This window comes from Mchenga conophoros, linkage group LG4 (assembly GCF_057382185.1).
Source record: "Mchenga conophoros isolate Kocher_MC1m ecotype Shallow Benthic linkage group LG4, M_conophoros_male_GT1.1, whole genome shotgun sequence".
Classification (NCBI taxonomy): Eukaryota; Metazoa; Chordata; class Actinopteri; order Cichliformes; family Cichlidae; genus Mchenga; species Mchenga conophoros.
The window spans coordinates 3,206,546-3,232,896 of NC_140529.1; the positions used below are offsets into that span (position 1 = coordinate 3,206,546).

The 26,351-nt window shown below is 43.2% G+C and overlaps 2 protein-coding genes across 3 annotated transcripts in view; both read right to left on the bottom strand.

Moving 5' to 3' along the window:
* The window catches only part of LOC146575285 (protein NLRC3-like), a 93,587-nt gene that overhangs the window by 26,155 nt on the left and 41,081 nt on the right, over positions 1-26,351 (bottom strand). The window lies entirely within an intron of this gene.
* LOC146575286 (uncharacterized) lies at positions 195-6,376 on the bottom strand. Its single transcript, XM_085269974.1, has 5 exons — positions 6,300-6,376; positions 5,167-5,287; positions 4,981-5,082; positions 4,577-4,693; positions 195-289 (listed from the first exon to the last, which is right to left on the bottom strand). The coding sequence occupies exons 2-5, from the start codon at positions 5,253-5,255 to the stop codon at positions 259-261; spliced, it is 339 nt and encodes a 112-aa protein (XP_085126100.1). The 5' UTR covers positions 5,256-5,287; positions 6,300-6,376; the 3' UTR covers positions 195-258.

The following is a 26,351-nucleotide window of genomic DNA, read 5'->3' on the forward strand; positions in this document are numbered from 1 at the left end:
ACCCACTGAGAAATGACTGAACACACTGGTGTCACAAGTGTCTCATTTATCCAGCAGCTTAAATCTTTAGATAAATCCTCTTACGTCTCTGCAGACGGTCAGCCAGCTCCTCCTGCTTCATTCTCCTCAGGAAGTCCACTGTGATCTTCACAAATGCCTCTCTGCTGTTTCTCCTCTGCTCATCATCCTCCCTCTGAAACTCCAAGCACTGGGGCTTATTTGGATTCAGAGCCTTCTGGATCTTCTTCAGCTCGCTCTTCACAAAAGTGATGATGTTGTCCTCCAGCAGCTGGAACAGAATACTTTATGAATGACCCACCACTCTGAACTTTAGTCCACACAACATCCACTTCTTTACGATCAAGGGGCATATCATCCGCGAACTCTTTACCAATTATAGGTTTGACTTTATCTGATTAACTGAGACTTTGTCCACAACTCCATGATCCCAAAACGTTGATTCTGTTCATATGAATGCAGCGATTTCAGTGGGAGAAACATTTCACTGGTGTTCAGAGCTGAACTACCAACAGGTTGATGATCAAAGCCAGAAACTTGGAGATGTTTCAGGTGACTGAGTTGATCGTACAGACAACTGGTCTTAAAGGTTCACTCTGTTTACGCATACAGATCAGTATTTAAGGTTTGACTCTCATCATCCACTGGGGCACAAACTGGGCGTCATCAGGACGCTACAACACAGAACAAACACCATCCCCACAGACACAGCAGCCAGCGAAGCAGAAGAACTTCACATCAAGAAGGTCCTGAGTAAATGTGAACGCTGGTTTGAGGGCGGAGTCAAGGAGGCCATTTATGTGAAAAGGAAAGACCATCTCTGAATGGAGGAGGGGCCTAAGGGTACAACTGTCACCATCTTACATGCTGTGATTGCAGCCATTCCCCAGCTCTCTGTGAACTGGACTCATGACCATTGATCAACAACCATTGATCAATGGTCCTGACAATATGCGTACCAATGATCAATGAACTGACCTCCCAGCCCATTGTTCCTTCAGTGGGCTGGTTTCAGTCATACAAATGTCCTGTTTATGAGATTGAAACCTGCAGTCAGCTGAGACTGAAGAAGTCACCTGATGATGATGAAACGTTTCTCCCACTGAAAACATCCAGATGAACAGAATCAAGCTTTTTGGGATTTACGTACCTGGATGATTGAGCATCAAGACACAACTCTGTGACTTTTCTCAGATGAATAAATCCTCTCCTCCAGCTTTGTTTACATCTACCAGCCCTGTGGCGCTGCCCAGGGAAATAATCTATGTGAGAGGTGGAAAGTCATACAGGTGTCTGCTCCTGCCTTCAGTTATTTTATCTACTGTGTGTCAACTGGCTGAACCTCCTCCAACTGTCTACTGTCTCCCTAAACTCAACAATGACTTAGTGATCTATCCATTCTCTGACCAAAGACATCCTGCTGCAGGAGGTTAACATAGCAGCCAATGATGATCCCACTCACTGTGAACAACACATTTGGACCTGATTTGCTGCTCTGGTTTACACGTGAACTTTGACTGCTGTCACCAACTTGAGAGGCTCTACAGAAAAACTGGACTTGTCCATAAAAATCATAAACTACATTACAAGGACAGCATTGCTCAATCAACTCTAATTACTATGACCATGTTATCTCTTCTAACTAAGGTACAGACACTCAAACTTGCTGCTTTCAGTGAGAAGTCAAATGTCTGAATATGAGCTGGAAGCTGCTGAGAGTCCTCCTCCTTCCCGTGGGGCTTACTTTCTCTACTACTTTCAATATAAACACGCCCCTTTCATGCACCTGCAGAGGGCCACCAGCAGATGGAGCTGTCTTAAACAAATCCACTTGGATAGTTAGCTGTAGATGATTTTCTCAGTATGATTGTAGGACTTTGAGTTATTCTTTAGATTTATTTAAACTCTTATATTGTGCACAAGTGTTGAGCGACCCATAATTTCTCTGTACTTTTCATAAGAGCAGCCAGACTTTCAGCTAGTTTTTCTTTTTTAAGAGCTCAAAGTTATTGAAGAAACAGTTATTCAGCTTCATTCCCACTGATCTCGACTACAAACTGTTTCACTTTGGTTTCTGTTTAAAGCCTCGATGTTTAAAACGTTTCCCTGTGATCACATTTGCACCGTCTGATTTCAAAGTTTGTTTTCTTTTGGTCATTTAGTCCACAGAGTCCTTGGTGTTCTGAAAGGGACCTATAAATAAATGCATTATTATTAATAATAAAGTAGTTGTTGTACATGTACAGACCATAAATATGGAGTCCAGCTGTGTTTGATGCTGCTGGGCAGACTGACCACTGGGAACCTCTGAGCTCTGCTGCTCCACTCTGTGGAGGAACCATGAAGGATTAGATCAACACAGGATAACGATCCAGGAGTTTCTGCTCAAATAACTTCATCTGAATCAAGTCTGTCAAGTTTTAGACTCTCAGATTCTGAAGATATATTTTCTGTTTTCTATGAACTTTCTTTCATCAGTGATGGAAGTGATGATGCTGCAGAAGCTCAGAGGAAACTTTGAGAAAACTGTGATGAACCATCAACTAATGCTCTCAGGAGGCCAAAGGTCCCTGAATGTAACTGTGCAGTAGATTCAACGAGTGTTTGAAACCTGACCACTTCCATATGTTTTCATTCTAACACAAGAAGTCCTTTTCTCATTGCTTTGATTTGAGTTTTCATTTGAGTTTTCCGAGTCTCGTATTTGGAGTCGAGTCTAATCAATGATCTGACAGAAGAACATTAAAAAGGAGTTACCAGTGCTGTCAAAATTAACATGTAGGGTTAGGGGTTCATCTGTTATCATGATTAACATGATAAAAACCTTTAACACGACACATCTGGAGAGCAGAACGACTCAAAATCCCTGAAATGTTTCTATCAACGCACTTCGAGCAGTTTGTCTGAGTAGAGTTACCTTTGCACACGTGCAGATGTGCAGCACATCTGTTAGTGACGGCAGCTGAACCAATCAGCTCAATATGGAAGATGACAAACACACACTGACCTCCCGATGGAAAGTTTGAGTATTAAAAAAATAACAAGACGGACCAGCCGACCAACATGAAGGATTCTGCACATCGTGACAGAAGGAATTTTCTTTTCACCGAAGCACTTCCAGCTTAAAATATCACAACGATGCAAAGCACTGATGACACAACTGCCAAGTGGACAAACTGCAGACCTGTTAGTGTTGTTAATGACATAGTTTTGGTTCCTCGTGTCAAAGACTTGAAGAAGAGTGACAGAGAGTGTTAGACTGCTGCAGGATCAGTGCCACCTCCACAGACCTGTGAAGAAAATGATTGTTTGACAGATGGGCTCAGATTCAGGATCAGCTGAGGAGTTTGTGGCTGACAGAATCCTGCAGGTACAGAGCAGAGCCCATCATTAGCATGCAGGACTGTCCCTGGGGGGGTCGGCTCATTCAGGAGGTTAATCAATGTTTACATGTTCAATAAACATGTTAAGTGTGTAAATTTGCCCTTTTCTCTCGAGTCTGTTTGCTCATGAAATGAAATTTGATTCGTTTACATTAAAAATGATGTTTAATGGTGATTAATCCAAATGAATCCACAGTAACCCTGTGATGAGTCTGATTAAACATTTTCATTAACAGCAGTAATATAGATTATATATTATTATATATTAGTGCACACTTAGCTTTTAGTATATATGTTTGTTACAAAGTTGTATTTACAGCAGAGAAGCTGAGTTAAAGACTGAAAACTATTCAAAGTCTCTTTGAATTGAAGCGTTTAACATTCTTTGTGTTTATTCTGCATTGACTTCATTATATGGTGTAAACGTCTGTTACAGGCTTAAATATAAAGTTGGAAAAATGTAACTGCAGCTATTGATCAAGTAATTGTGATTAATCAGGATTAATGACAGAAGATTGTGTCATTAATTAGTCATTTTTAATCTACTGACAGCACTAGTGTTCACTCTGGTGCCTCCAACTGTTTTACGCCCTTTCAACACCTTCGTGGTCAAAAGTGTACACGCACAAAATCTACAATAAAACCCTCACGCAGCAATAGGACAGACACACAATCCATTTATCTCTGTGTCTCAAACACACACACGTGTATTCAAAGCCTCGATTTGTTCATATTTCATCTGTTGTGTTTTTATCTTCAGCGTTTTCAGTGTTGCTGCATTTACACCAAAAATGTTTCCATTGATGAATCAGATTGATTTGAATGTGTTTCATCCATACAAATCCCTCCCTGGTGGTCACATGACTCTATAACATAACAGGAGTCATGTGACAAGAGTTTCATGCTGTAAAATGTCAAAATGGTTGAATGTGGTGGAGTAAAAATGTGAGATAACAACTACTTTTCTTCAATATGAAATGTTTGCAGGGCCTGACAGGAAGTGGACAGACACTCTGATCACTTCCTGTTTGCTGAAGTGGGTTTTCAGTTGTTTAGAAACCAAAGGCTTGTTTTAAAAGACAGTTTAAATGGGACTGAGGGAACGACGTGTTTGTAGTTTATATCCAACAACATCGAGCAGTTTAATCAAAGAGTTCATGTTGCTAACAGCTCACCTCTCTGCAGCAGACACAGGCTGGACTTTAAAATCAATGAGACCACCTTTAGACCGGTCACTCCTTAAGGACACACAGCTGGGTCCAGGTTCAGGTCCAGCAGGTCTCCCATGGATCCTGTCAGAGAAGAAAAATGTGTTTTGAGAATGAGCAGAAGGAAACTCCAAAGTAGTGTTTCACAGTGTAAGAACAGAGCGCCACCCAGGGGTCATTTACACTGTGCAGGACTATTGATGGTCCCACTGTGAGCAGCAGGAGTTTAAATGTTGGACATGTTTGATAGAAATAAGGAATAAAGGTTCAGTGACTTCCTTTGAGATGCAGTTTAGAGACCAGGAAACATCAAACAGTTCATTTAAATCAGATAAACTGACATCAAAGAGTTCATGTTGCTAACAGCTCACCTCTCTGCAGCAGACGCAGGCTGGGATTTAAAATAAATGGGACGATCTTTAGACGCGTCACTCTGTAAGGACACAGAGCTGGGTCGAGGTCCAGGCTGGTTCCTGTGAATAATGATGCAGCAGTGATGTGAGTGCTGAGCTGTGACATGGAGAAGAGTCATGGACAGTTAGAGATGGTCATCTCACCTCTGAGCTTTGGTCTGGCTCTCATGTTCCCCACACAGAGTGCTTTTAGAGGGAGGGGCTCCCTCCTCTCTGTCCTCACACTGATCCATGCTGCTCAATTCAGCTCACACACACTTTCTACCTGCAGAGGAAACACAAATCATTCATGTGCACATCAGCTGAAATCCTCCTTCCATCATGTGTGCTGTCCAAATATCAGCTGCTTCTTTCCTGCTTCATCTCAGTGTCAGCTGGATGCAGTCAGACAGCAGTGTGAGGCAGAGGAAGCTGCCATCAGCTGCTCTGCTATCAGTCCACTAGATGGAGCCTGAAGCACACACGATGCATTCACTGACACACACTGCTTCACTGTGACTGGAAGCTTCAGTCAGTCCAACACGTGTGAACAACATTTTAAACATTTCAGCTGATCCAGGATTCAAAGAGGATCAGCAGAGTTAAAGCTTCACACTAATTCTTGCTGCTGAGTTTGCAGAGAACTGCACACACACTGATTCACTGCTAATGAGAAGCTTCTTCCATCCAGTAATTCATCATCCATCAGCTCTGCTGCTGCTCTCAGTCCTGGACTCTGATCACAAACTAAAAGCAGCTTTTTAACTCGTGTCTGTAAGAACTCTTAGTGTTAGCTTAGCTTTAGCTTAGTGTTAGCTTAGTGTTAGCTTAGCTTTAGCTTAGTGTTAGCTTAGCGTTAGCTTAGCGTTAGCATGCTGTGTGCTAGCTCAGCGTCAGAGCTCTGCAGGTGTCTCGTGTGTAAATATTAATCACAGTGACAGTAAAGGAGGTAAAGGGCTGTGACGTCATCACGTACGCTGCGTCCTCTGTGGGCTCTGAGTGAACTCAAAGTACAAACTACAAGTACACAAACACGAACGTAGCTCAGAGTGGCGGACACACTCGGCCTCGTTGGTCCAGCTGTGAGTCCGTTACCGTGAACTATGGAGCGGCAGATTTGTGCTGAACTAAGCTGCACACAGCTGATGTTAGCCAGGAAACATTACACACTGACTTTAATGGAGAGACCGGAAATACAAACACACACAGTTTGTTGTGTGAAGAAATCAAACACGAGCTGAACAAACAGTAAAGTTCCTAAAGACAAACTGTTAAAGGAGGAAACAAAGCAAACTTACAGTTTCTTCACACACCAACAACAAGCTCCACTCCACACCTGGACACTAAACACGGACACACAGGTGAGCTGCTTCCTGGAAGGAGGCGGGGCTCCACCTGAAACTCAGCACAGGTGGGAGGGGCTCAGCTCTGTGTGTGCTGATGTGTTAACTTTAAAAATATGCCGTCTGACTGCTCAGACTGAGTCAGAGTAAAGTTCACATGCTGACGTGTGGAGACATGAAACCTTGTTGTAGCTGCAGGTGTGAACACACTGATCCCAGATCAGCTCTGCTGTATTTGTAACATGAACATTTCTGCTGCAAAGCTTCAAATGTTCAGCATGTTTCTCTGTTTCCAGTCTATAGATCCAGTCACACTTTCTACCTTCACCTGTGCAGTAAAGACTGAGAGCAGAGCTGAAAGCAAGCGTCCAATCAGTGAGCAGCATCAACACCTGAGCTTCATTCAGACTCTGTTATTGAAGATGTTGTTGGTACAAAGTTCATCTGCTGCTCACATGAATCCATGAAAGATTTATTTCACTGAATGTTTCTTCAAAGCTCATTTCAACCTGTTGAAGTCATGAATGAAAGTGCAGACTGAGAGTGGATCACATGATGTTTGAGGTGTGTCATGTGACATGTTCAGTATTGTCACACATGTCTAGATTGTCCCTGATATCATAACTGCTCAAACACTGATGATTATATTTGAAGAATTATTCCTGATGGCAGCAAAGTTTGAATGGAGCTCTCTGTCTGTGCTGATTTGTCGCCCTCTGGAGGTCAAAGCACAAACTGCATGATGTCACTGTAACCACCACAGTGACAGGAAGTGTTTTTATGACTGAAACACTGAAATGATGCTAACGGCTGTCGTTAGGCTCACTGACAGCAGTGCTGATGTGTTCATGTCAAACACTGGCTCAGGTCAGACTCCTTCATCCTTCTCCAGCGTGAGGCCGCCCTCAGACCCACAGGAGCTCTGACCTTTGACCTCCTGACCCTAACCATTTTAGTCTTGTTGCATCTTTAAATGCAAATCCTGTGAAATGGTCAGGGGCGGCTCTAGAGAAATTTTCTTAGGGTGGCAAAATCAAAGCCTTTTCCCCCCAAACACATATGCAGGTGGTTACATGTGGTTAAAATGATTCAAATGCAGTAAGTATGCACATTTTTCATATAAATATAGTCTATAACTTAATTATTGTCTGTACCCACATGATTACACACTTTAGTTACATGAAACATGTGAGTTTTGATGTTATGTACTGTACAGCCTGTATATTAAATACATATGTAGCCCAATAAGTATAAACTCCAGAAAGCTACACAACATGGGGCGCTTCATTTACAAACACAAGTCTAACTTAAGTTTCACTGTTTTTGTTAGAAAACAGTCACATTGTTGCAGCTTAAATTACACAAAATGTCAGAAATCTGCACTGTCATGAACAAACATGTAAACCTCATTTTTCATGATTTGTTGGATTCACCCTCTGAGGTCTGAAATACAACCGGACATTTGTGACTCCTTTGAGTTTACGTTTGTGTTTCACCCTCAGATTGTTTCATTTTATTTTTTCCTCCTCTTGCTTTGTTTGGTATCTTTTCAGCTCAACTGAATTTAGTTGTTTTTTCACTGACATACTGCATTAGTATTACTATTACTATTAATGTAACTATTACTGATCTGAAATCACACAAAGAACCTAAAATCCTAGCAGTATTTTTTACTGTAAAAAAACCACAGACGTGTTGGGTAAATGTTTATAACTTGAAATGCAAATATAAATTGTACATTTTGTAAACAGATACAACTATTTATCTAAAAATGCAGCCAATACACCTGCTGTTTTTTCATTTTCTACAACCATTTAAAATAGCACTCACCTTCCTTCATTTTCACAGTGTAACATCCACCCACCTGTGTAAAATCAGAAATTCCCATGGTGTTGTTCAAAATGTGCTCTGGCACAATCATAAGCATCGCTTGCTGCTGAAAACAAGAAGAAAGCCGTCCTGCTATGGGCTGAACCATTTGTTAATGTGGAGGGGGGGACACTATGGAATATATCCAGTTCTAGCATTTATATTCACTGCTGACTGTAACTACGCTCAAACTGTTAAACTTATTTTAATAAACAACACTGTCATATGCAAAACTGGGGTGGCACTTGGGGTGGCAAGGGATCATTTTAGGGTGGCACTTGCCACCCCATGCCACCCTTCTACATCCGCCCCTGCTGATGAAGCCAACAGGTTCGCTTCATTTGCAAAAAGCAGATATGAGTTTCTGAGGCCACAGTCTTCTGTGGCTGAAGGGGAATCAGGGGAAGCCCTGGAGGAGTCCACCACCCACCAGAAACAGGTCTGAGCTCTCACTGCAGTGGTAAAGGGGCTACACAGCCCACATGAGGCTGAGGGATGCAGCCTTCTGTCAGACTGTCACTAACACAGAGAAACACCCGTGTACACTCATACTCATGGGCACATACACCAATCAACCTAACCCCACTAACTGCTCGTCTTTGGACTGTGGGAGCCAGAGAACCCAGAGAGGACCCAGACATGGGGAGAGCATGCAAACAGCTTAGATGTTGGATTTGAACCCAGAACCTTCTTGCTGTCAGGAAACAGTGCCAACCACTTTTCCACTGTGCTGCCTGTTTGACTCTGATACACCCATTTTTGAGCTCTTAAAAACAGCCCTCCACACAACAGAGACAAACCATAAAGGACTTTGTGGCTTGTAGCAACCGAAGAAAGTTTAAGGTGCAAAATAAAGAGGTTGAAAGGAAAGTAATAAAGGAAACATGTAATTATAACAGTAATGTTGGCTGTGTATCACGTGTGGCATGTCATTGTGGGGCTGGCCTCTGTTGGGATTGAGAATATGTGATGGCGGGGGCAGGGTTGGTTACTGGGGTTTATCCTGATCTCCTGTTTAGTGGAACTGTGCTCCTTTGAATCCACAGCACTAACCTGGCACACACACATAAAATGCATCATTGCTACAGAGCACAGCAGGACTCATTATGAGTGGTGGGGCAGGCTGGATGGTGTTGAGGAGTCGTATCGCAGTGACATTGGCTCCCCTGCTTCACTCTCTCCTGCCCCACTAATGCAACTCACTAATCCCTCTGTCCCCTTTAGGTGGGGCTCACGCTGACAAGATAAAATAAGCTGCACGACTGGTGGGTGGGGGCTGTGCTGTCAGCCCCCCTGGGTCTGCTCCTCTGTGATCCTCAGTGGGCCAGTATGCCTCTCCTGGTAGCTCCATGGGGGATGGTGTGGTGGGTTGGTGGGTGCCATGGCGACTATGTGCGGACTTCACATTTTTGTCTGCTGTGACAGCTCCTTGATCTGGGCGGGGCCAGTGGGGTGTGGGTAGGTCCTTTGTGGGGCTTTGGACGTTGCCTGAATATTGTCAGGCAGCTGGGTGCTGTGCCTCGACCCTTTCTTCCTTTGCATTTGTGGTTTGGTGCCATAAATGCACAGCATAGAAGAGCCACCTCGACGGGACAACACTCAGCGGTTCATCTGTCTCTCTTCCACAGCATGTCTTTATCCTGTCTTCCTTCTCTCACCTCAACCAATCACAGCAGATGGCCCCGCCCCTCCCTGAGCCTGGTTCTGCTGGAGGTTTCTTCCTGTTAAAAGGGAGTTTTTCCTTCCCACTGTCGCCAAAGTGCTGCTCATAGGGGGTCATATGATTGTTGGGTTTTTCTCTGTATGTATTATTGTACGAGCTACCTTACAGTATAAAGCACCTTGAGACGACTGCTGTTGTGATTTGGTGCTGTGTAAATAAAACTGAATTGAATTAAGAAACAACTCTTAGATTCCTCACATGATTCTCCTGTATTCCTACGGGACGCCAAGGTAATATAACATGGAAGTGTGTCGCAGTGCCTGGTGGCCACATGTTACCCATAAACTGTCAACCTGACCGTACTGTAGCTACGTCCAAAGACTAGTTAAAGATTAAAGCTTTTTGGGGGGTTAAATCTGACATAAAGAAAGAAAGAATAACATTAAAGTCGATTCTTTTGATCACTGTAGTTCTACTTTGAGGATATGACGTGTAAAAACCCTCAGTTGTGGCTGGTGGATCTCACATTCCTGGTCTTTGTAATTCCAGTTCAATGAAGCCTCATTTTCACCTTTTTCCAGGTAAATTTTCCCAACTGTTCTAATGTCCATGCTGTGGCATTGTCCCATCATTTGTATTTCCTGTTAATGGATTTTTAATATGGTCTGGGAAATTACTATATATGAGTAACTTCCTGTTGTATTGCAGCTTAAGGCCATTGTCACTGAAATAAAGCCCAAGTTGTAATAGTTTGCATCCAGAACGAGGAAAACGAAGAAACCCAAACACTGCTCAGTGGATGAGTCCGTCCTGGAATAAATACCAGGACAAAACTAAAAAGAAGAGCTTGTTTCCTCGAAGCAACAACAGAAAGCTCTTTGTCTCTACAGATGTTTCTGGGAAACACGTTAACAATATTTAAACATTTGTTCTTAATAAACGTTTTTACTTAATGATGCTTTATGATATTTCTATCTGACCTAATGCAGCAGCGTATCCACATGAACTCTGCAGTGTTTCTACCCAGAGGCCACCGTGGTCCTTCTTTACTAATGCTGAGGGTTTTCTCCCAGCCGTGATAGCCTTTGACAGGTAAACTGAGTCATTCCAGCCCAGTGCAAAAATAACCTCCCTGTCTGCTCTTAACTTCACGCATCGATGCTAAAACGTTGCATAACTGAACCTGCAGACTGTGATCCTGTAGCTGTCGAGGAGAGGGCTTGATGCCGTCCATCTTCTGCTCAATTAACAACGCCTGCAACCTTTTGAGCCTTGGTCCTGCTACAGTCACAAATATAACATCATCACTCTTTATTTGATCCACTACACTGCTGTCATTTCTCTGTTATGGCCCCACAAGGTCACTGAATCCCCCTCAAACCCACAGCACATGTACAAGTTTTCAAAGCGGTGTTCTAATCTGCTTCGAGCTTTCATCATTTTAGCCAGCCCCTCCGATCTTCTCCAGGTAAACACTACAAAGAAAGAGTTCAGTCTGCATAAAACATCTTGTGCATGTCACACGATACAGCATCCACAGCAGTATACACTGCAAACAGCAGAAGCTCTTCCTTCTTAGCCTTCGGTCCAGCAGTGATGATCTCCTCCTGCTTTTGGTTCAGATCACCTTTCTCCTGAAAATCTGAGCTGGGCTTGACAAACCCTCAGCTCAGCGTGATATAAAGGTAGCTCTTCTAGTGTATTTGCCATCTCCTGAGCTGTCATTGTTACCATCTCACATTCTTCTCCAATCCATGGTTAGGGTGCTGCTCATAGGGGGTCAAAGTTCAGAGGAAAGTTTGTTCAGCAAATGAATGACAATAAATCATACATGTTTGCTGATTCACAGGTTAACAGCCTGGAGGAACAGGGCTGTGTCGTTCCTGTGATGCGATTCAGCTTTATTTCAGCCACTCAACAAAACAACATTATATTATATTTAATATATATTAAATATGTGCCAACTGATTCAGTACGTTTCATGTAGAAATATGTGTGGCAACTTTTTGTTGCAGCAATGATCTCAAAACACGGGGGGGGGGGCTAAGATGAATGTCTGCTGTGAGGACAGGGGGTGTGCATGTGCTCAAGTCACGTGACACGTCATTTACGCAACATTTGGTCGATTTAAAAGTTACAGTGAGATAAAATCATGTTATGGATTGCACTCAGTATATTGTGCCGACATGGTGAGATTGTGTCTGTCGAGCCGAGGAGAGCGTCGCACAATGGTTCAAACTCAAAATCTTACCAAGTATATTTGTCTTATTTCTAGTCAAAATTATCTCATTACACTTAAAATAAGACACAATCAGCTACAGGGCAACATTTCAGTAAGCTAAAGGAACTTGTTTCAAGACAGTGAATCTTGAAACTAGAGAAAAACTAGAGATTTTTCACTTGTTCCATTGGCAGATTTTTTTCACTTATTTTAAGCTAAAATATCTTGTATTAATTGAAAATAAAAAAATTTATAAATCAGTATTTGAAAATAAATTATTATTCCATTAATAAATACTTCAAATCAGAAAAAAAAGAAATAAAATCTCAATAAAAACCTCACATCAAAAATCCTTTTCCTGTGTCGTCTCATGTCCAACATCTGTGTAGGCAGAGTGTAAACACAGAGGCTGAATGGCCTTTGGTATAGGTGCAAAGCTAAGACTGTCTAACCAATGACAGAGCTCCTTACCTCACACCGGCTAATTTGCATTGCTCCGGGATTTTGGAAATTTATCCATTTATTCATTATGATGTGGTTCAGCATCATAATGGTTCAGCATCATAATGCTGAACCACAGAAACACACACACACACACATATATATATATATATATATATATATATATATATATATATATATATATATTAGGGGTGCAACGATACTCGTATCGATATTGAACCGTTCGATACAGTGCTTTCGGTTCAGTACACATATGTATCGAACAATACAACATTTTTAATTTATTTCATCAACTTTCCTTCTGCAGATGCTGTCTGTGTTGAGCGCTCAGTGGATCTGCGTTCGACTACTCCGCCTAGGCTGCACTGTCGAGCACAGATCCACTGAGCGCAGTGCAAGCTAGCGAGACAGAAGCTAAGCTCCTTGCAACATGGCAAACTGAACCTCCCCCACCCTCATTCAGATCTGGCCTTTGGAATTATTTTGGTCTTCATGTGACGTATGACCCTGAAGGTAAGCGCGTCATGGACTAAAGTAAAACAGTATGTTGGATGTGCCACGCAATGCTCAATTACATGGGTGGGAGCTAGTGTGTTAGCGCAGTTAGCTCGTTAACGTGTTGACGCCGTCCAGCCCCACGCACGGGGCGATCCGCGGTCGCTCGTTAACGGAGATTTGCCGTGTTGTGGCGTTAACGTCATTTCAGATTAACGCTGACAGCACTAGTGGGAACACAACGAATATGACTGCACATTTACTCCGACATCATCCTGGTGCAAAGACAAGTGGAAGCCGACAAAAACAACAAGCACGCATGCTACAAACTTTACCCGAGTCATTTAGACAGCCGTTAGCACAGGATTCTCCTTATGGGGACCTGATATGTTTAATATGCTGCTGAGAATATAGCCCAGAAGAAGCTATAGTATAGCTTTTATTTTGAAAGAGCCATTTCTCTGTAATAAACTCTCTTTTCCAAAGATGAGCGATTCCTCCATCAGATAGATTTATTTATTTTTTATTACTTTGGTGTTTCAGCAACATTAAATTTAAAAACTGTACTTTTGAGTTAAAATATATATTTATAATTTTAATAACTGACAAATTAAAAAGGCATGAACATTTTTTTTGTATCGAAAAAATATCGAACCGTGACACCAAAGTATCGAACCGAACCGTGAATTTTGTGTATCGTTGCACCCCTAATATATTTGTATATATGTGTGTGTGTATTTATACATCAATCCATTTTCTTGCTTATGGAGTTCAGGGCCTGGGACCTACTCCAGGGGCCCGTTCTTCGTACGTCGCTTACTACATCCAAGATCAAATGACACATCCAAGATCAAATCATCGCGCTAACCGTGAGCTCGCTAATCCGGTTCCCCGAACACACCTGCTGTTGACGATTACTACAGCTGGACGCAGGAATGTGACATCACTGGGTGTCGTAAAAGGGGCTACGCATCGATAGTAGAAACATTGATCGGCAACCCGCTGATTGGTCGGCGAAAATGTCGAAGGGGCGTGCTCGGTATTTTCCGGCAGCAGAGCAAGAACTCATGAGTGAGGGATTTCAGGAGTTTCAGAGTTTAATTAAAACGCAAGGGAACACTGCAAAGGCTGCAAAAGCAAGGAGAGAGGGCTGGCAGAAAGTTGCTGACAAATCAAACTCGTAGGTAATTTAATAATGATAATAATAATGGATTGGATTTATATAGCGCTTTCCAAGGCACCCAAAGCGCTTTACGATACCACTATTCATTCACTCCCACATTCACACACTGGTGGAGGCAGCTACGGTTGTAGTCAGGCTGCCATATCGCGCCATCGGCCCCTCTGGCCAACACCAGTAGGCGGTAGGGTAGATCTATCATATGACACTATATTGTCCAATATCATATGGCATTATATTATATTATAATATGTTATATTATATCCCCTTTCACATTAGAGCCACAACAGGACCCACAAGAACATGGGAACAGGTAAAAGTGGAATACAGGAGTATTCTACAGAATGGTAATATTTATCTCTTAGATTGCTTTGCGTCTCTTGGCAAGGTAATACTGGCCTGTAATACTCTGTTAGTTTGTTCATAACAGCAACCAAGAAAAGGGCAGAGGAAAAAAAGACAGGTGGTGGTCCTGCACCCCCTCGTCAACAAGTTGGTTAAGTAAATAATACCCTCACGGGAATATCGATATCTCTCAATGAGCACACTGTCGCGCTGAGCTAAAGGATCCTGTCTATCCCGCAATATACGCTGAATTCTGAGGACTCTCCTTATCAATCTTGCACCTTCCGCAATGGGTTGGTCGCGTATACGGACAGGACATGGCTGCGACAGGCTTCCCAAATCCACCTTCGCTTTTATAGCCGTGGTCTCTCATCTTGATTACATGAAGTAATTTACAATTACTACTCTGAAATATGAATTACATCTGTAATAATCACATACATGTAATAGAATGTTAATAGTACATTTCCCTTTTTTAGGAAATGACCTGTATGTATCTGTGTGAAATCAATAAAAGGATCAAGTGCTGCATTATCTTTAGTTACATTGATAATATTTATTTATGGTGAAACAGTGGTGGAATATCGCTGTTGCTTTCGTATAAATGAAGCGGACATACCTGCGTGGCCGCGATCTAATCCTGTTTACATAAAGTAAACCTGCTCCCCAGCAGGTTTACGCTTACGGCTCTGTTGCTATGACAGCAAGTCCCGGATGAGCTTCGGGGAACCGACTGATCCAGGATCACGCGAAATCGTCAACAATCTAATCCGGCTAACCTACTTAGCGAGGTACGAAGAACGGGCCCCAGGTCAGCTTTAAGTGTTTATAAACATGAACATTATGAACTCATGACTCCCTTGGGAAGCCTATGGTTTTTCATAGGCAGGGGATATTTGTTTTATCACAGTTCATTACCAAACAGAGCAGGGTTCTAGTTGATTTGTGGCTTTTAGGATATTATGTATAGGTGTGTAAAAGTGGAGTGAATATAATTACAAACAGCAATGCTAGTGGAGTGATGACAGACAGGGCGGTTGGGGGGTGGTGAACAGTTTGCCAACAGTTCTCCCCTGTAGAGAAGGACATCTGCCATTTCTTTTTCCTTTTAGTCAAACAATTCAGGTAGTGATGAAAGAAAATCAGACTGTGGCAGTGCTTCCAGCAGGTAACGGAGTGATAATGCAGAGTTTTTACTGCAGTGGACAGTCCCTAGTGTGACCATCGCTGGAACCAACCAGCTGATTTACACCATGGCAGCAGTCACCAGTGAAGTTCTTGGCTGCAACATGAACAATCTCAAGTAGCAATGCCTCCCATGGAGAAGGACACTAAGGCTAAACCCTTGAGGCGACTTTTGTTGTGATTTGGCGCTATATAAATAAAATTGAATTGAATTGAATTGAAAGACCAAGGGAGCACGAAGGGATGTTAGCCAACTATCAGAGCTGCAGAAAGGTGCGATGAAGAAGGTGCCTAAGAAGTACAGCAAGCTCCCCATACCTGAGGCCTTGGAAACTGCCAAGCAACGACTCAAAGCCTTGACCAGCCGCTTGAAGGGACCATACCAGAGAGATAGAAGGCAGGAGAATTAACTAAGAGTAATCTACAGTTCAAGGTATATTCTCAGTGGCAGGGGGACACTATGAGAAGAGCCCCACCAAGGCTGGAGATGGAGCAATACTGGAAGAGCATATGGGAGTAGGATGCAACCCATATGGAGATGCTCTGTCGCCGCTGCTGTTCTGCATAGGCCTGAACCCTCTCAGTGAGGTCTTTGACAAGACTGGCTACAGATGCAGACTACAGAATGGAGCAGTTGGATCAAACTACCAGAAGGCAACATTGAAGACATAGAGGACAGTTACAAGTACCTGGGGATCCCGCAGGTGAATGGGAACCATGAAGAGGCCGCCAGGAAAGCTGCATCCACCAAGTACCTGCAGAGGGTCAGGCAAGTCCTGAGGAGTCAGCTGAACAGTAAGAACAAGATCCGGGCCATCAACACCTACGCCCTGCCCGTGATCAGGTACCCTGCTGGGGTAATAGGCTGGCCAAAGGAGGAGATAGAAGCCACTGACATAAAGACAAGAAAGCTCCTTACCATGCATGGAGGGTTTCACCCCAAGTCCAGCACCCTGAGGCTGTACGCTAAGCGGAAGGAAGGGGGCCGGGGACTGGTGAGTGTCAGCACCACAGTCCAGGATGAGACAAGGAACATCCAAGAATACATTGGGAAGATGGCCCCAACTGACCGAGTGCTCAGTGAATACCTCAGGCAGCAGAAACCCAAGAAAGAGGAGGGAGACGAGGAACCATCATGGAAGGACAGGCCCCTGCACGGTATGTACCACCGGCAGATAGAGGAGGTGGCTGATATCCAGAAATCCTACCAGTGGCTGGACAAAGCTGGACTGAAAGACAGCACAGAGGCACTAATCATGGCAGCACAAGAACAAGCTCTGAGTACAAGATCCATAGAGGCTGGGGTCTATCACACCAGGCAAGACCCTAGGTGCAGGCTGTGTAAAGATGCCCCAGAGACAATCCAGCACATAACAGCAGGGTGCAAGATGCTAGCAGGCAAGGCATACATGGAACGCCATAACCAAGTGGCCGGCATAGTGTACAGGAACATCTGTGCCGAGTATAACCTGGAAGTCCCGAGGTCAAAATGGGAGATGCCCCCAAAGGTGGTGGAGAATGACCGAGCTAAGATCCTGTGGGACTTCCAGATACAGACGGACAAAATTGTGGTAGACAAACAGAAGAAGACGGCCGTAGTGATCGATGTAGTGGTCCCGAACGACAGCTGCATCAGGAAGAAGGAACACGAGAAGCTGTAGGGGTACCAAGAGTTGAAAGAAGAACTGAAAAAGATGTAATTTCTTACAAAGAAAGACATTTCTTGAACCATTTGGCAGTGTTCAGCCTTTTCTCCGTTTCCCTTCTGTAACAATGATTTCTTTACAGCCTCCCAGACAGCTGTTTGGGAATCACGCTGTTGCAGAGATGCTATTGTGCCTGTCAAACTATGTTGTCTTTGGCATTTTGTAAGAAATTAAATGTGTTTGAGAGCACAGTTTAAAAGATACAGTTTAAAATTGGTTCTTTGCTAAGTCTGTTATGTACGTGCTAGACACAATACTGGTTCATCCCTTGACTTGAGTGCCTTTTTTATGTTTCAGTGATTCATGGGTCAATGGCTTAACAAACAAAAACATGCTTCTGAAATGCTTGATTTTCTTTAGGATTGGTTAAACTAAAAGACGTTGACAAGGAATTTTAAGGGTTTTAGGAAGCATAAAACCGAAATCAGTTGTATTGGATACGAGTATAAATGAGTGCTTAGGCTCATGCAAGAAAAAACATCTTAGACAGGATATGACAAAACATACTGTGATACAATTCTTCATTACTACAGCTCATTGAGTGCTTTTGTAAAAAGTCAAATCTGTGTGCTCCATTAAACCCTGTAGAAGTTGTTTCGAATGCTGACAGTGGACAAACAAAGTTGTCATTTAGCTTAAAAATTAACAGTAGAAAAGGCCCGATAGGAATCTAACATCCTTGGAATCAAGCTGTGGGAGTGAGTTTTGAAACCTTTCTGTAGGACTGCTTTAAACTTGCCTTCTTGGTGATGTGTTGTCTGATGTCTTGTTTGACTTGAGCAGATTCTTTACGTGCTTTAAGTTTCTAACACATTTGCTTTAACCAGTAATTGAAACTGCTGAGTAGGAAGTACTAAAGTGGGTGTTGAGCATGTTGGGTGTGTCCTTATTACCTGTTTCGATGTTTTCTTTTAATTGAAAGCGTTTCATGAATATGAAATGCTTCTGCGTAATGTTAAACGTTATAAAATATTCTTATGATTTAAACTCTGTATTCATGGCTTATTCTTTCCTGGCCTTTCCTGTAAGCACTTTTATGCTCGGTGGTAAAATATCACAGAACTAGCAGTTTGGCGAGTGTCATACCGCCTGGATTAGTGGCTCAGCTGGTAATTCAGAGATTTATGTAGCTTAGTTTGCTGTGTCATGCTGATTTGGGGAGACTGGACACAGACCTGAGTCATTCTCTTCTGGGTGATCACAGTGGTTACTCTCCTCCCTTCCTCATCTCACCCTGCAAAGAAATCTTTGTTGTTCTGCCTTGACCTCTTCCTCTGTGTTAGTTTGCTGTCCTTTCATTAGCTAGCTTTAGGACTTCTCCTCTCCTCCATGAATTTATCCCCACTAATCCCATTACATGCTTGTCCTTGTCCCACATTTATCAAACATACTTTTTAAAATCAAACAGTTAGAAATGACATTCATTACTTCATTATGTAACATGTCCCTGTGATCTAAACAGCCTGTTAGCCCTCGGAGCACATTTAAGTAAATTGAAATAATTGTGCCGATAAATTGGATTTGAAAGCTCTTATTCTAATTTTCTGTTTTGATGATATTTGGGATATGCTGTTTATGTAGAACAGCTAAAACTAGTTCTTTATATTCCCATATAAATGATAAACACACATTATTTACAAAACACTGCCCGGTGGACGCCAAAGGACGGCCTGTTTTGATTACGCTGGGATCTTTTTGGACTGCACATTTTTGGTCTACGATCAAAGCTGCCACACCACGCTGGATTAATCTCCCAGTAGCTGAGTTTATGAAATCATAAGAAAGGAATGTCCCACATGTTCCTGCTGTTACACCATATTTGGACTGGGACACCTTTGCTAACCTCTGTTGCTCAATGACACACTGATTTGAATCTGGAGGCGCTGGCGACATATTTGCAGCAGTGTGGGTTCACAGAGGCTGTTTGGACTCTGAGCATGTGACACACCAGTAGCGTGCCACACTGGGCCTCTCGGGGTGGCGTACAGTGTCACTGTGTGTGTCTATTTAAGTGTTTGTCGTGTAAATGAGGACAACCAAGATATGTGAAGTATAGAGTGGTGTACCACAGTGACAGGTTAATGTCAGTGTGTGAGTGTGTGTAGCAGTTTGTGTGGCCAGAGAAGGTCAGCAGCCTCCAGAGGACAAAGCGCTTGTGTTCTTCCACAATCGCCCGTTTGATCAGACAGATCATTTGGCATCTGTCAGGCTAAAAACAACAACACAACATGAAACCAAGCATACGCTCTGCAGTCCTACAGCTAACTCCTGACAGTCTGTCTGCTGTAGGCTGAAGAAATCAGGGGCTCATTCATCTGCACCTGTCAGCGTCTTTATGCTAACAATAGATCAAACAGTATGTGTCCACAGAATGTGTAATGTTGAAGGTTACCGTACATCCTTATCTCCAGCACTGAGAATCAGTTATCACTGATCGCTGTCTCTGCTTTGTTTTGACATGTTTCATATTTATATATTTCATATTTATAAGGTAAATACCCTACAACATTACAGAGAAGAAGAAGTAACCCCAGGCTCGGTGAGGGGCAGCCATCTGCCGTCACCAGCTGGAGGTGATGAGTGGAAGACTCGATAGGCCACTCTTATTTTCATCCACTGCTTCGTTACCTCGACACGATGTTTTGGATCATCGTCATGCTTGAACATCCATCTTCATGGGACGAAGGTTCCTCGTCACAGTACGATACGCGGTCCTGTCTATTGGCCCTCCATGCAGGGAGGTCATCTTGTGCTCTTAGCAGAAAAGTGACCCATGTTTCCACCGCTTTACTGTGGGGGTGGTGTTCTTTGGTTTTTAGTGATTGTAAAGAAGTTTTCACAGACAAACCATCACAAAAAACCCATTAAGTGCCAACATAACATAAACCTGTAGTTTTAAAAATAAATAACTACGAATTTTCAAAAACTTCTTAACAGAAAATCTGTTTAAACAAAAAGGTTTTGACCTGCTTTTTAAAAGAATGGACAGAGTCAGATAATTTCTTCCAGTTCAGCAGAGGAGACCATGTTTAGAAATGTTAGGAGTGAGATAAAGATTTTACACAGTTGAAACTCAGAGAAGACTCAAACGCCAAGATTTTGAATGCTGAACTTAGCATGTGAACAAAAACAGAATAGAATGCATTTTATTGTCACTACACACATGCACAATAAGCTTCAGAGCATCTCCTATTCAGTGCAGACGTGGGAAAAGAAAGAGGGGTGAGTTGCACAGTTCTGCAGCACTATCTACAAATATAGAAACAAAACATAGTGCTATATATTACAGTGTGGGTTACTGCACCTAAATTAAGTGTTGCACAGTGGTGATGATAGTTGTGTAGTCTGTGTGTAGAGGTCCTAGATTGGGGGGTGGAACTGTGTTTATCATGTGTGAGTTCAGGCTGGTTATGGGTCTGTGGGTCTCCTTGCTGATGCACCTGTAGCGCCTCCCTGAGGGAAGCAGGTTGAACAGGTTAGAACCAGACTGGGAGCTGTCCTTGATGATGTTTGCTGCTCTGCTGAGGCAGCGGGAGGAATAAATGTCCTTCAGGGAGGGGAGGGGGCAGCCGATGATCTTCTGTGCTGTCTTGACCACACTCTGAAGCCTCTATCCGCCTTAGTGCAGCTGCCGTACCATACTGTGATGCAGTAGGTTAGCAGGCTCTCAATGGACGAGCGGTAGAAGGTCAGCAGCAGGTTGGAGTTCAGCTTGTACTTCCTGAGGACTCTCAGGAAGTGCAGCCGCTGTTGGGCCTTCTTGACGACCGCTGAGATGTTGTCTGTCCAGGAGATGTCAGCAGAGATGAGGACACCAAGGAACCGGGAGGTGTGGACCCTCTCCACACGCTCCCCGTTGATGTAGAGGGGGGCCAAGTCAGTGCCTCCTGACATTGACAATGACCTCTTTGGTTTTCTTAGTGTTCAGTCCCAGGCTGTTTTCTGAACACCATGCTGCCAGCTTCAGGACTCTGTATGCTGAATCTTTCATCCGGGCTGGACTTCTTATTCTTGACTGAACTTGGCTTTGCCCTGGTGAGTTCTTTTCTTTCTCAGAACCAACCCGATTCACCTTTCTGAGCTCACCCCGGTCCACTGACAGAGGTGGAGGGCTAGCTTCAGTTTTTAAAAACAAATTTCGATGTCGGCCGCTGTCATCATGTACCCCAGCTTCGAGGTGCAGTTATTGGAACTGAACTGAACCTCATTTCTTTGCGCTGTGGTGTATCGCCCCCCGAAATTTGTTACGGATTTTATTTCTGAATTTGCTGACTTACTGGGGAGTGTCGTCTTACGCTATGATCGTATTTTAATTCTTTGTGATTTTAACTTCCACGTTTGTTGCGAGGACGGCTCACTAGTCAAAGACTTCCTTGCTCTTATGAATTCGTTTAATCTCACCCAGTTCGTAAGTGATCCAACTCACACAAAAGGTCACACACTCGACTTGGTACTGTCCCGTGGTTTGGATATCTGCATCACGGACATTAAGGACTTCGGGATTTCGGACCATTTTCCGGTTTTGTTTAATACTGTTATTAACAATGTTGATTTGTATAGTGATGGTTCTCTACGGCAAACGCGCTCGATGAGCTCTCAGTCACTTGCTCATTTCACTGCTGCTTTTCTTGATTCTCCTCTTTCTGATGTTAATGGTATTGCAGATTTATCAGCGGAGGAACTTGCCAACCTTCTTAATACTACATGCGCCGACATTCTTAATTCGGTGGCACCTCTGAGGACAAAAAGTGCCAAATTGTTACGCCAACCCTGGCGTAATGACCCTACCAGCGCCCTTAGGCGTGGATGTCGGCGCGCTGAGCGAAAATGGAAAAAAGATAAACTCCATGTCTCTCTGGACATGCTTCGTAAATGTCTATCTAGGTATCAAAAGTCTGTTAAAGCTGCTAAATCTGCCTCCTTCTCTGGTATTATTTGGTCTAACTGCCATAATCCCCGAGCCCTTTTTAGTATTTGTAATTCCTCGATAAACCCTTGCCCCTTTACTTGTAGGGATGCCTCTCCTGTACTTCGTGATAATTTTTTTAAATATTTCACTGACAAAATTTAAGTTCTGAGGGCGTCTCTCTCATCTTGAGTCGTTGTTAGTTTCTGACCCTGTTCCAGTCCCTGAATGCTTGACTGTCCTTCAACAGTTCAATCCACTGTCTTATTCTCATTTAACAGCTATAAGTGATCATCTCTAACTCCCCCTGTGATATCGTTCCCTCTCGTTTTCTTAAGGAAGCTTTGCACACTATCGGTCCCTGTATCCAACTTTTACTAAATGTATCCCTGTCATCAGGTTGTGCACCGTCAGTATTTAAGCGCGCTGTCGTGCAACCCATTATAAAGAAAAAGGATCTTGACCCTAGTGCTCTAACTACAGACCGATCTCCAAACTCCCTCTTATATCCAAAATTCTGGAAAACGTGGTTCTAAAACAACTTCAGTCCTTCCTTGATACTAACGGTATCAGTGAAAGTCAGTCTGGCTTTAAACCTCGCCATCGCACTGAGACAGCGTTAGTTAGGCTTTTTAATGATCTTCTTCTACCTGTGGGCCATTGTTTTAGTTTTACTAGATCTGACTGCTGCCTTTGACACAGTCGACCACAAGATTCTCATCTCTAGAACATGTCGTTGGTCTTAAAGTTATAGCTTTATCTTGGTTCATCTGTCAAAGAGGTCGTTTTCCGTAGCCATGGGGCAACACTCCTCGGCCTCTGCCCCATTGTGGTGTGCCTCAAGGATCTGTGCTCGGCCCAGTTCTCTTTTTCCTTGTACATGCTGCCTTTGGGAGTAATACTTAAAAAATATAACATTTCCTTTCACTGCTACGCCGACGACATACAAATTTATTTCCCTTTGACATCAGATGTCTCTACGTCTCTGGAACCCCTGTTTGACTGTCTAAATGAGGTCCAAACGTGGTCACGTCTCTCACACTGAACGAGGATAAGACAGAAGTTATAGTTTTTGATAGTCACACCCCGCTGGAACAACTGCCTTAGGGTCCCTTGGTAGCCATCTCTCACTCACTGTTAGAAACCTTGGTGTTTTCCTGCTCTTTCAAACTCGAGAAACAGATCTCCTCTGTGGTAAAAAACTGTTTCTACCAGCTGCGTCAGATATCTAAAGCAAAGCCATACCTCCCTTTGAAGGACCTTAAAAAACTCGTTCATGGTCTTATCACTTCCAGATTAGACTACTGTAATTCTCTCTACTCGGGCCTCCCACCTTCCTCTATTCACCGGCTCCAGTTAGTTTGAAATGCAGCTGCGCGTCTCTTAACTGGAACTAGAAATTATGCCCACATCACACCAGTTTTAGCCAACCTACGTTGGCTCCCTGTTGAATATCGTACCAATATTCAAAATTCTTTTGCTTACCTTTAAAATTTTGAACAATTTAGCTCCCAGCTATCTATGCGAGCGCCTCCATTTGTAAATCCCTAATAAGGCACTTAGATCTTCCAATCAAATGCTCCTGACGCAGCCGAGGTCTCGTCTGAAGTCCAGAGGGGATCGGGCCTTTGCTGTCGTACCTCCCAGACTCTGGAGTACCCTCCCTCTTTATATTCGTTCCTCCGAGTCCATGCAGTCTTTTAAATTGCATCTTAAAACTTAGTCTGGCTTTTGATCCAAACTACTATGTTATTTCTATTTTGTTTATTTATTTATTTATTTTGATAACACTTCTGAAGCGTCAGAGCTGTCCTTGCCTGTGATAGAGCTGACCTGCCATAGGACACTGGGAAGAGTGTAAATCCAGGCTGAATTCCTTGTGTTGGACAGTATTTGTGTGCAGCAGCAGAGCGCACAAATCAAACTGTATGTTTTGGTAAGCCTGGCCTTCTTGTACTGGATGTCAGTGAGCCAGTAGCTGGTGAGTTTATCACATTAACATTTTTACTAGCAATTTCACTAGCTGGGACCACATCCTCAGTTACGATGAGCGATGATGGATGAGGGAGCGTGTACTGGTGCTGCAATGTGGGGAAGGCCTCAAAGAGGACCGGCAGCGGCTCCTGGGCTCCAGGTGGGCATGAAAATGAGAACCGAGGGTATTGGTGAAGGGGGCATATATAAACTGAGGCGGCGAGCATGAGGTGTGGTCCCACTCCTGAAATTCAGATAATATCTCCACTTAGAATAAACTGGGTCAAAGAAAAAGTGCCTCTGATTGGGCTGCTTTCTACAGTTGGCTGTGAGTCCATTGCAGGGCATCAAACATGGATAAGGGGTTGTTTCAACAGTAATTCTATGATGAAAAATTAACGAGGCATTTATCAGGATCTATATTTAATTTAATATCTATTTAACATATTTAATCAATATAAAGCTCAGTGTCTATTTCTTAGCTTGTAAAGTTGTGAAATTCATGGCAGATTCACTTCTTGGCTGTTTTGCGTTTTATTAGATAGTTGATAATAAAGAGTGTCTTTGCCTGTGGCTTTGTTAAGACTGCAGGTTTTTGTCCGCCTGACCTTTGGTGACCTTGGCGAGCTCAGGATGAACAGGCTGTCTGCTCTGTTTGGGTGTGATGCTGCCTGCAGAGACAGTCTACTCTCATGCAGACACAACATCTTTACTGATATAACGTGGTCATGGACTCTTCTCTGTTCTTCCTTATGAAATAATAGTAAAATGACTCTGCAGTTTTGATTCAAAATGCACCAGGTCTGCTCAGTCTGAATCACACCGTTAGAGCCACACCAAATGATTGGAGCACCAATGTTAGCACTCAAAGAGTCTAAGCAGTACCACTACCAGCTTTGGCCAGTGCAGGAGTGAACATGTAGATCCATGTTCTACTGAGCAGACACTGAGCAGAGGCAACATGCAGCAAATGAATTAGTGGTCTCCACATGTTTGCACCCAAGGTTTCCCTGCTTTTGTGAGCTGAGCTGTTTTAATATTTTCCATGTATTAGATGATACTGTCCAATGCTTCCAGGACTGTGAAGATGGAAAAAATGATGTTGCAGTCGTTGCTGAAGTGTTGGTACCATTTGAAGGAAGTCATTAAAGCGCCAGAGCGAGCAGACAAGGCAAGCACTCAAAGAATGTGGAAGGCAGTCGGGGAAAGTTGCCATGGACGGACTTAATTCCTCCCAGCCCCAAACAGCTTTTATACTGTGGACAAAAATACATGAAAGTGTGTGTGTGTACCTGTTTAGATGTCTCTGTGGGGACCAAGAATTGGAATGTTACTATACTTGTGGGGACCAACAGTCATTTATGAGGACAAAAGTGCCTCACGAGTTTGAGACTCACAATGTGGTTCTAGTGTCAGGGTTACAGTTAGGTTATGGTTAGGTTTAGGTTGAGCGTTAACCATCCATTATTGATGGTTACGGTGAGCGGCTAGGAAAAGGATCATGTCAACTAGGTGTCCTCACTAAGATATCAAAACTAGAATGTGTGTGTGTGTGTTAGTGAAAGGAACTGTAACTGGTCCCAGTAGCAGCAGGATACAAACGCCATAATGACACAGCTGCCTCTCGTCTGCCTTCCTCCCCTGAGTGAAATAAGACGTTTGGGACCTTTGAATAGTTTTTTGAAAATATCTTTTTGTTTAAAGAAAGGAAAGAGAAGTTTAATCCTTTAACTATTTAACTGTTAGGTGTCAATCCCTGGGAGGGTTCCCCCCTTTTATTTGGCGTGGAGTCAGAATTATGGCTTCTCCACACTGTGGAAGTAGCTCTTTGACACAGTCGAGCAGTCATTGGTCATAACAGGATCATTTAAGACTCGATGATGAATAAGACTGTTGAAGTGCATGAGAAGGATCTCATATAAAACAGTCTGTGTCTGCTCCTCAATTCAATTTAATTCAGAAGACCCCTATGAGTGCAAGATCAAGGAAACAGTTCACCCT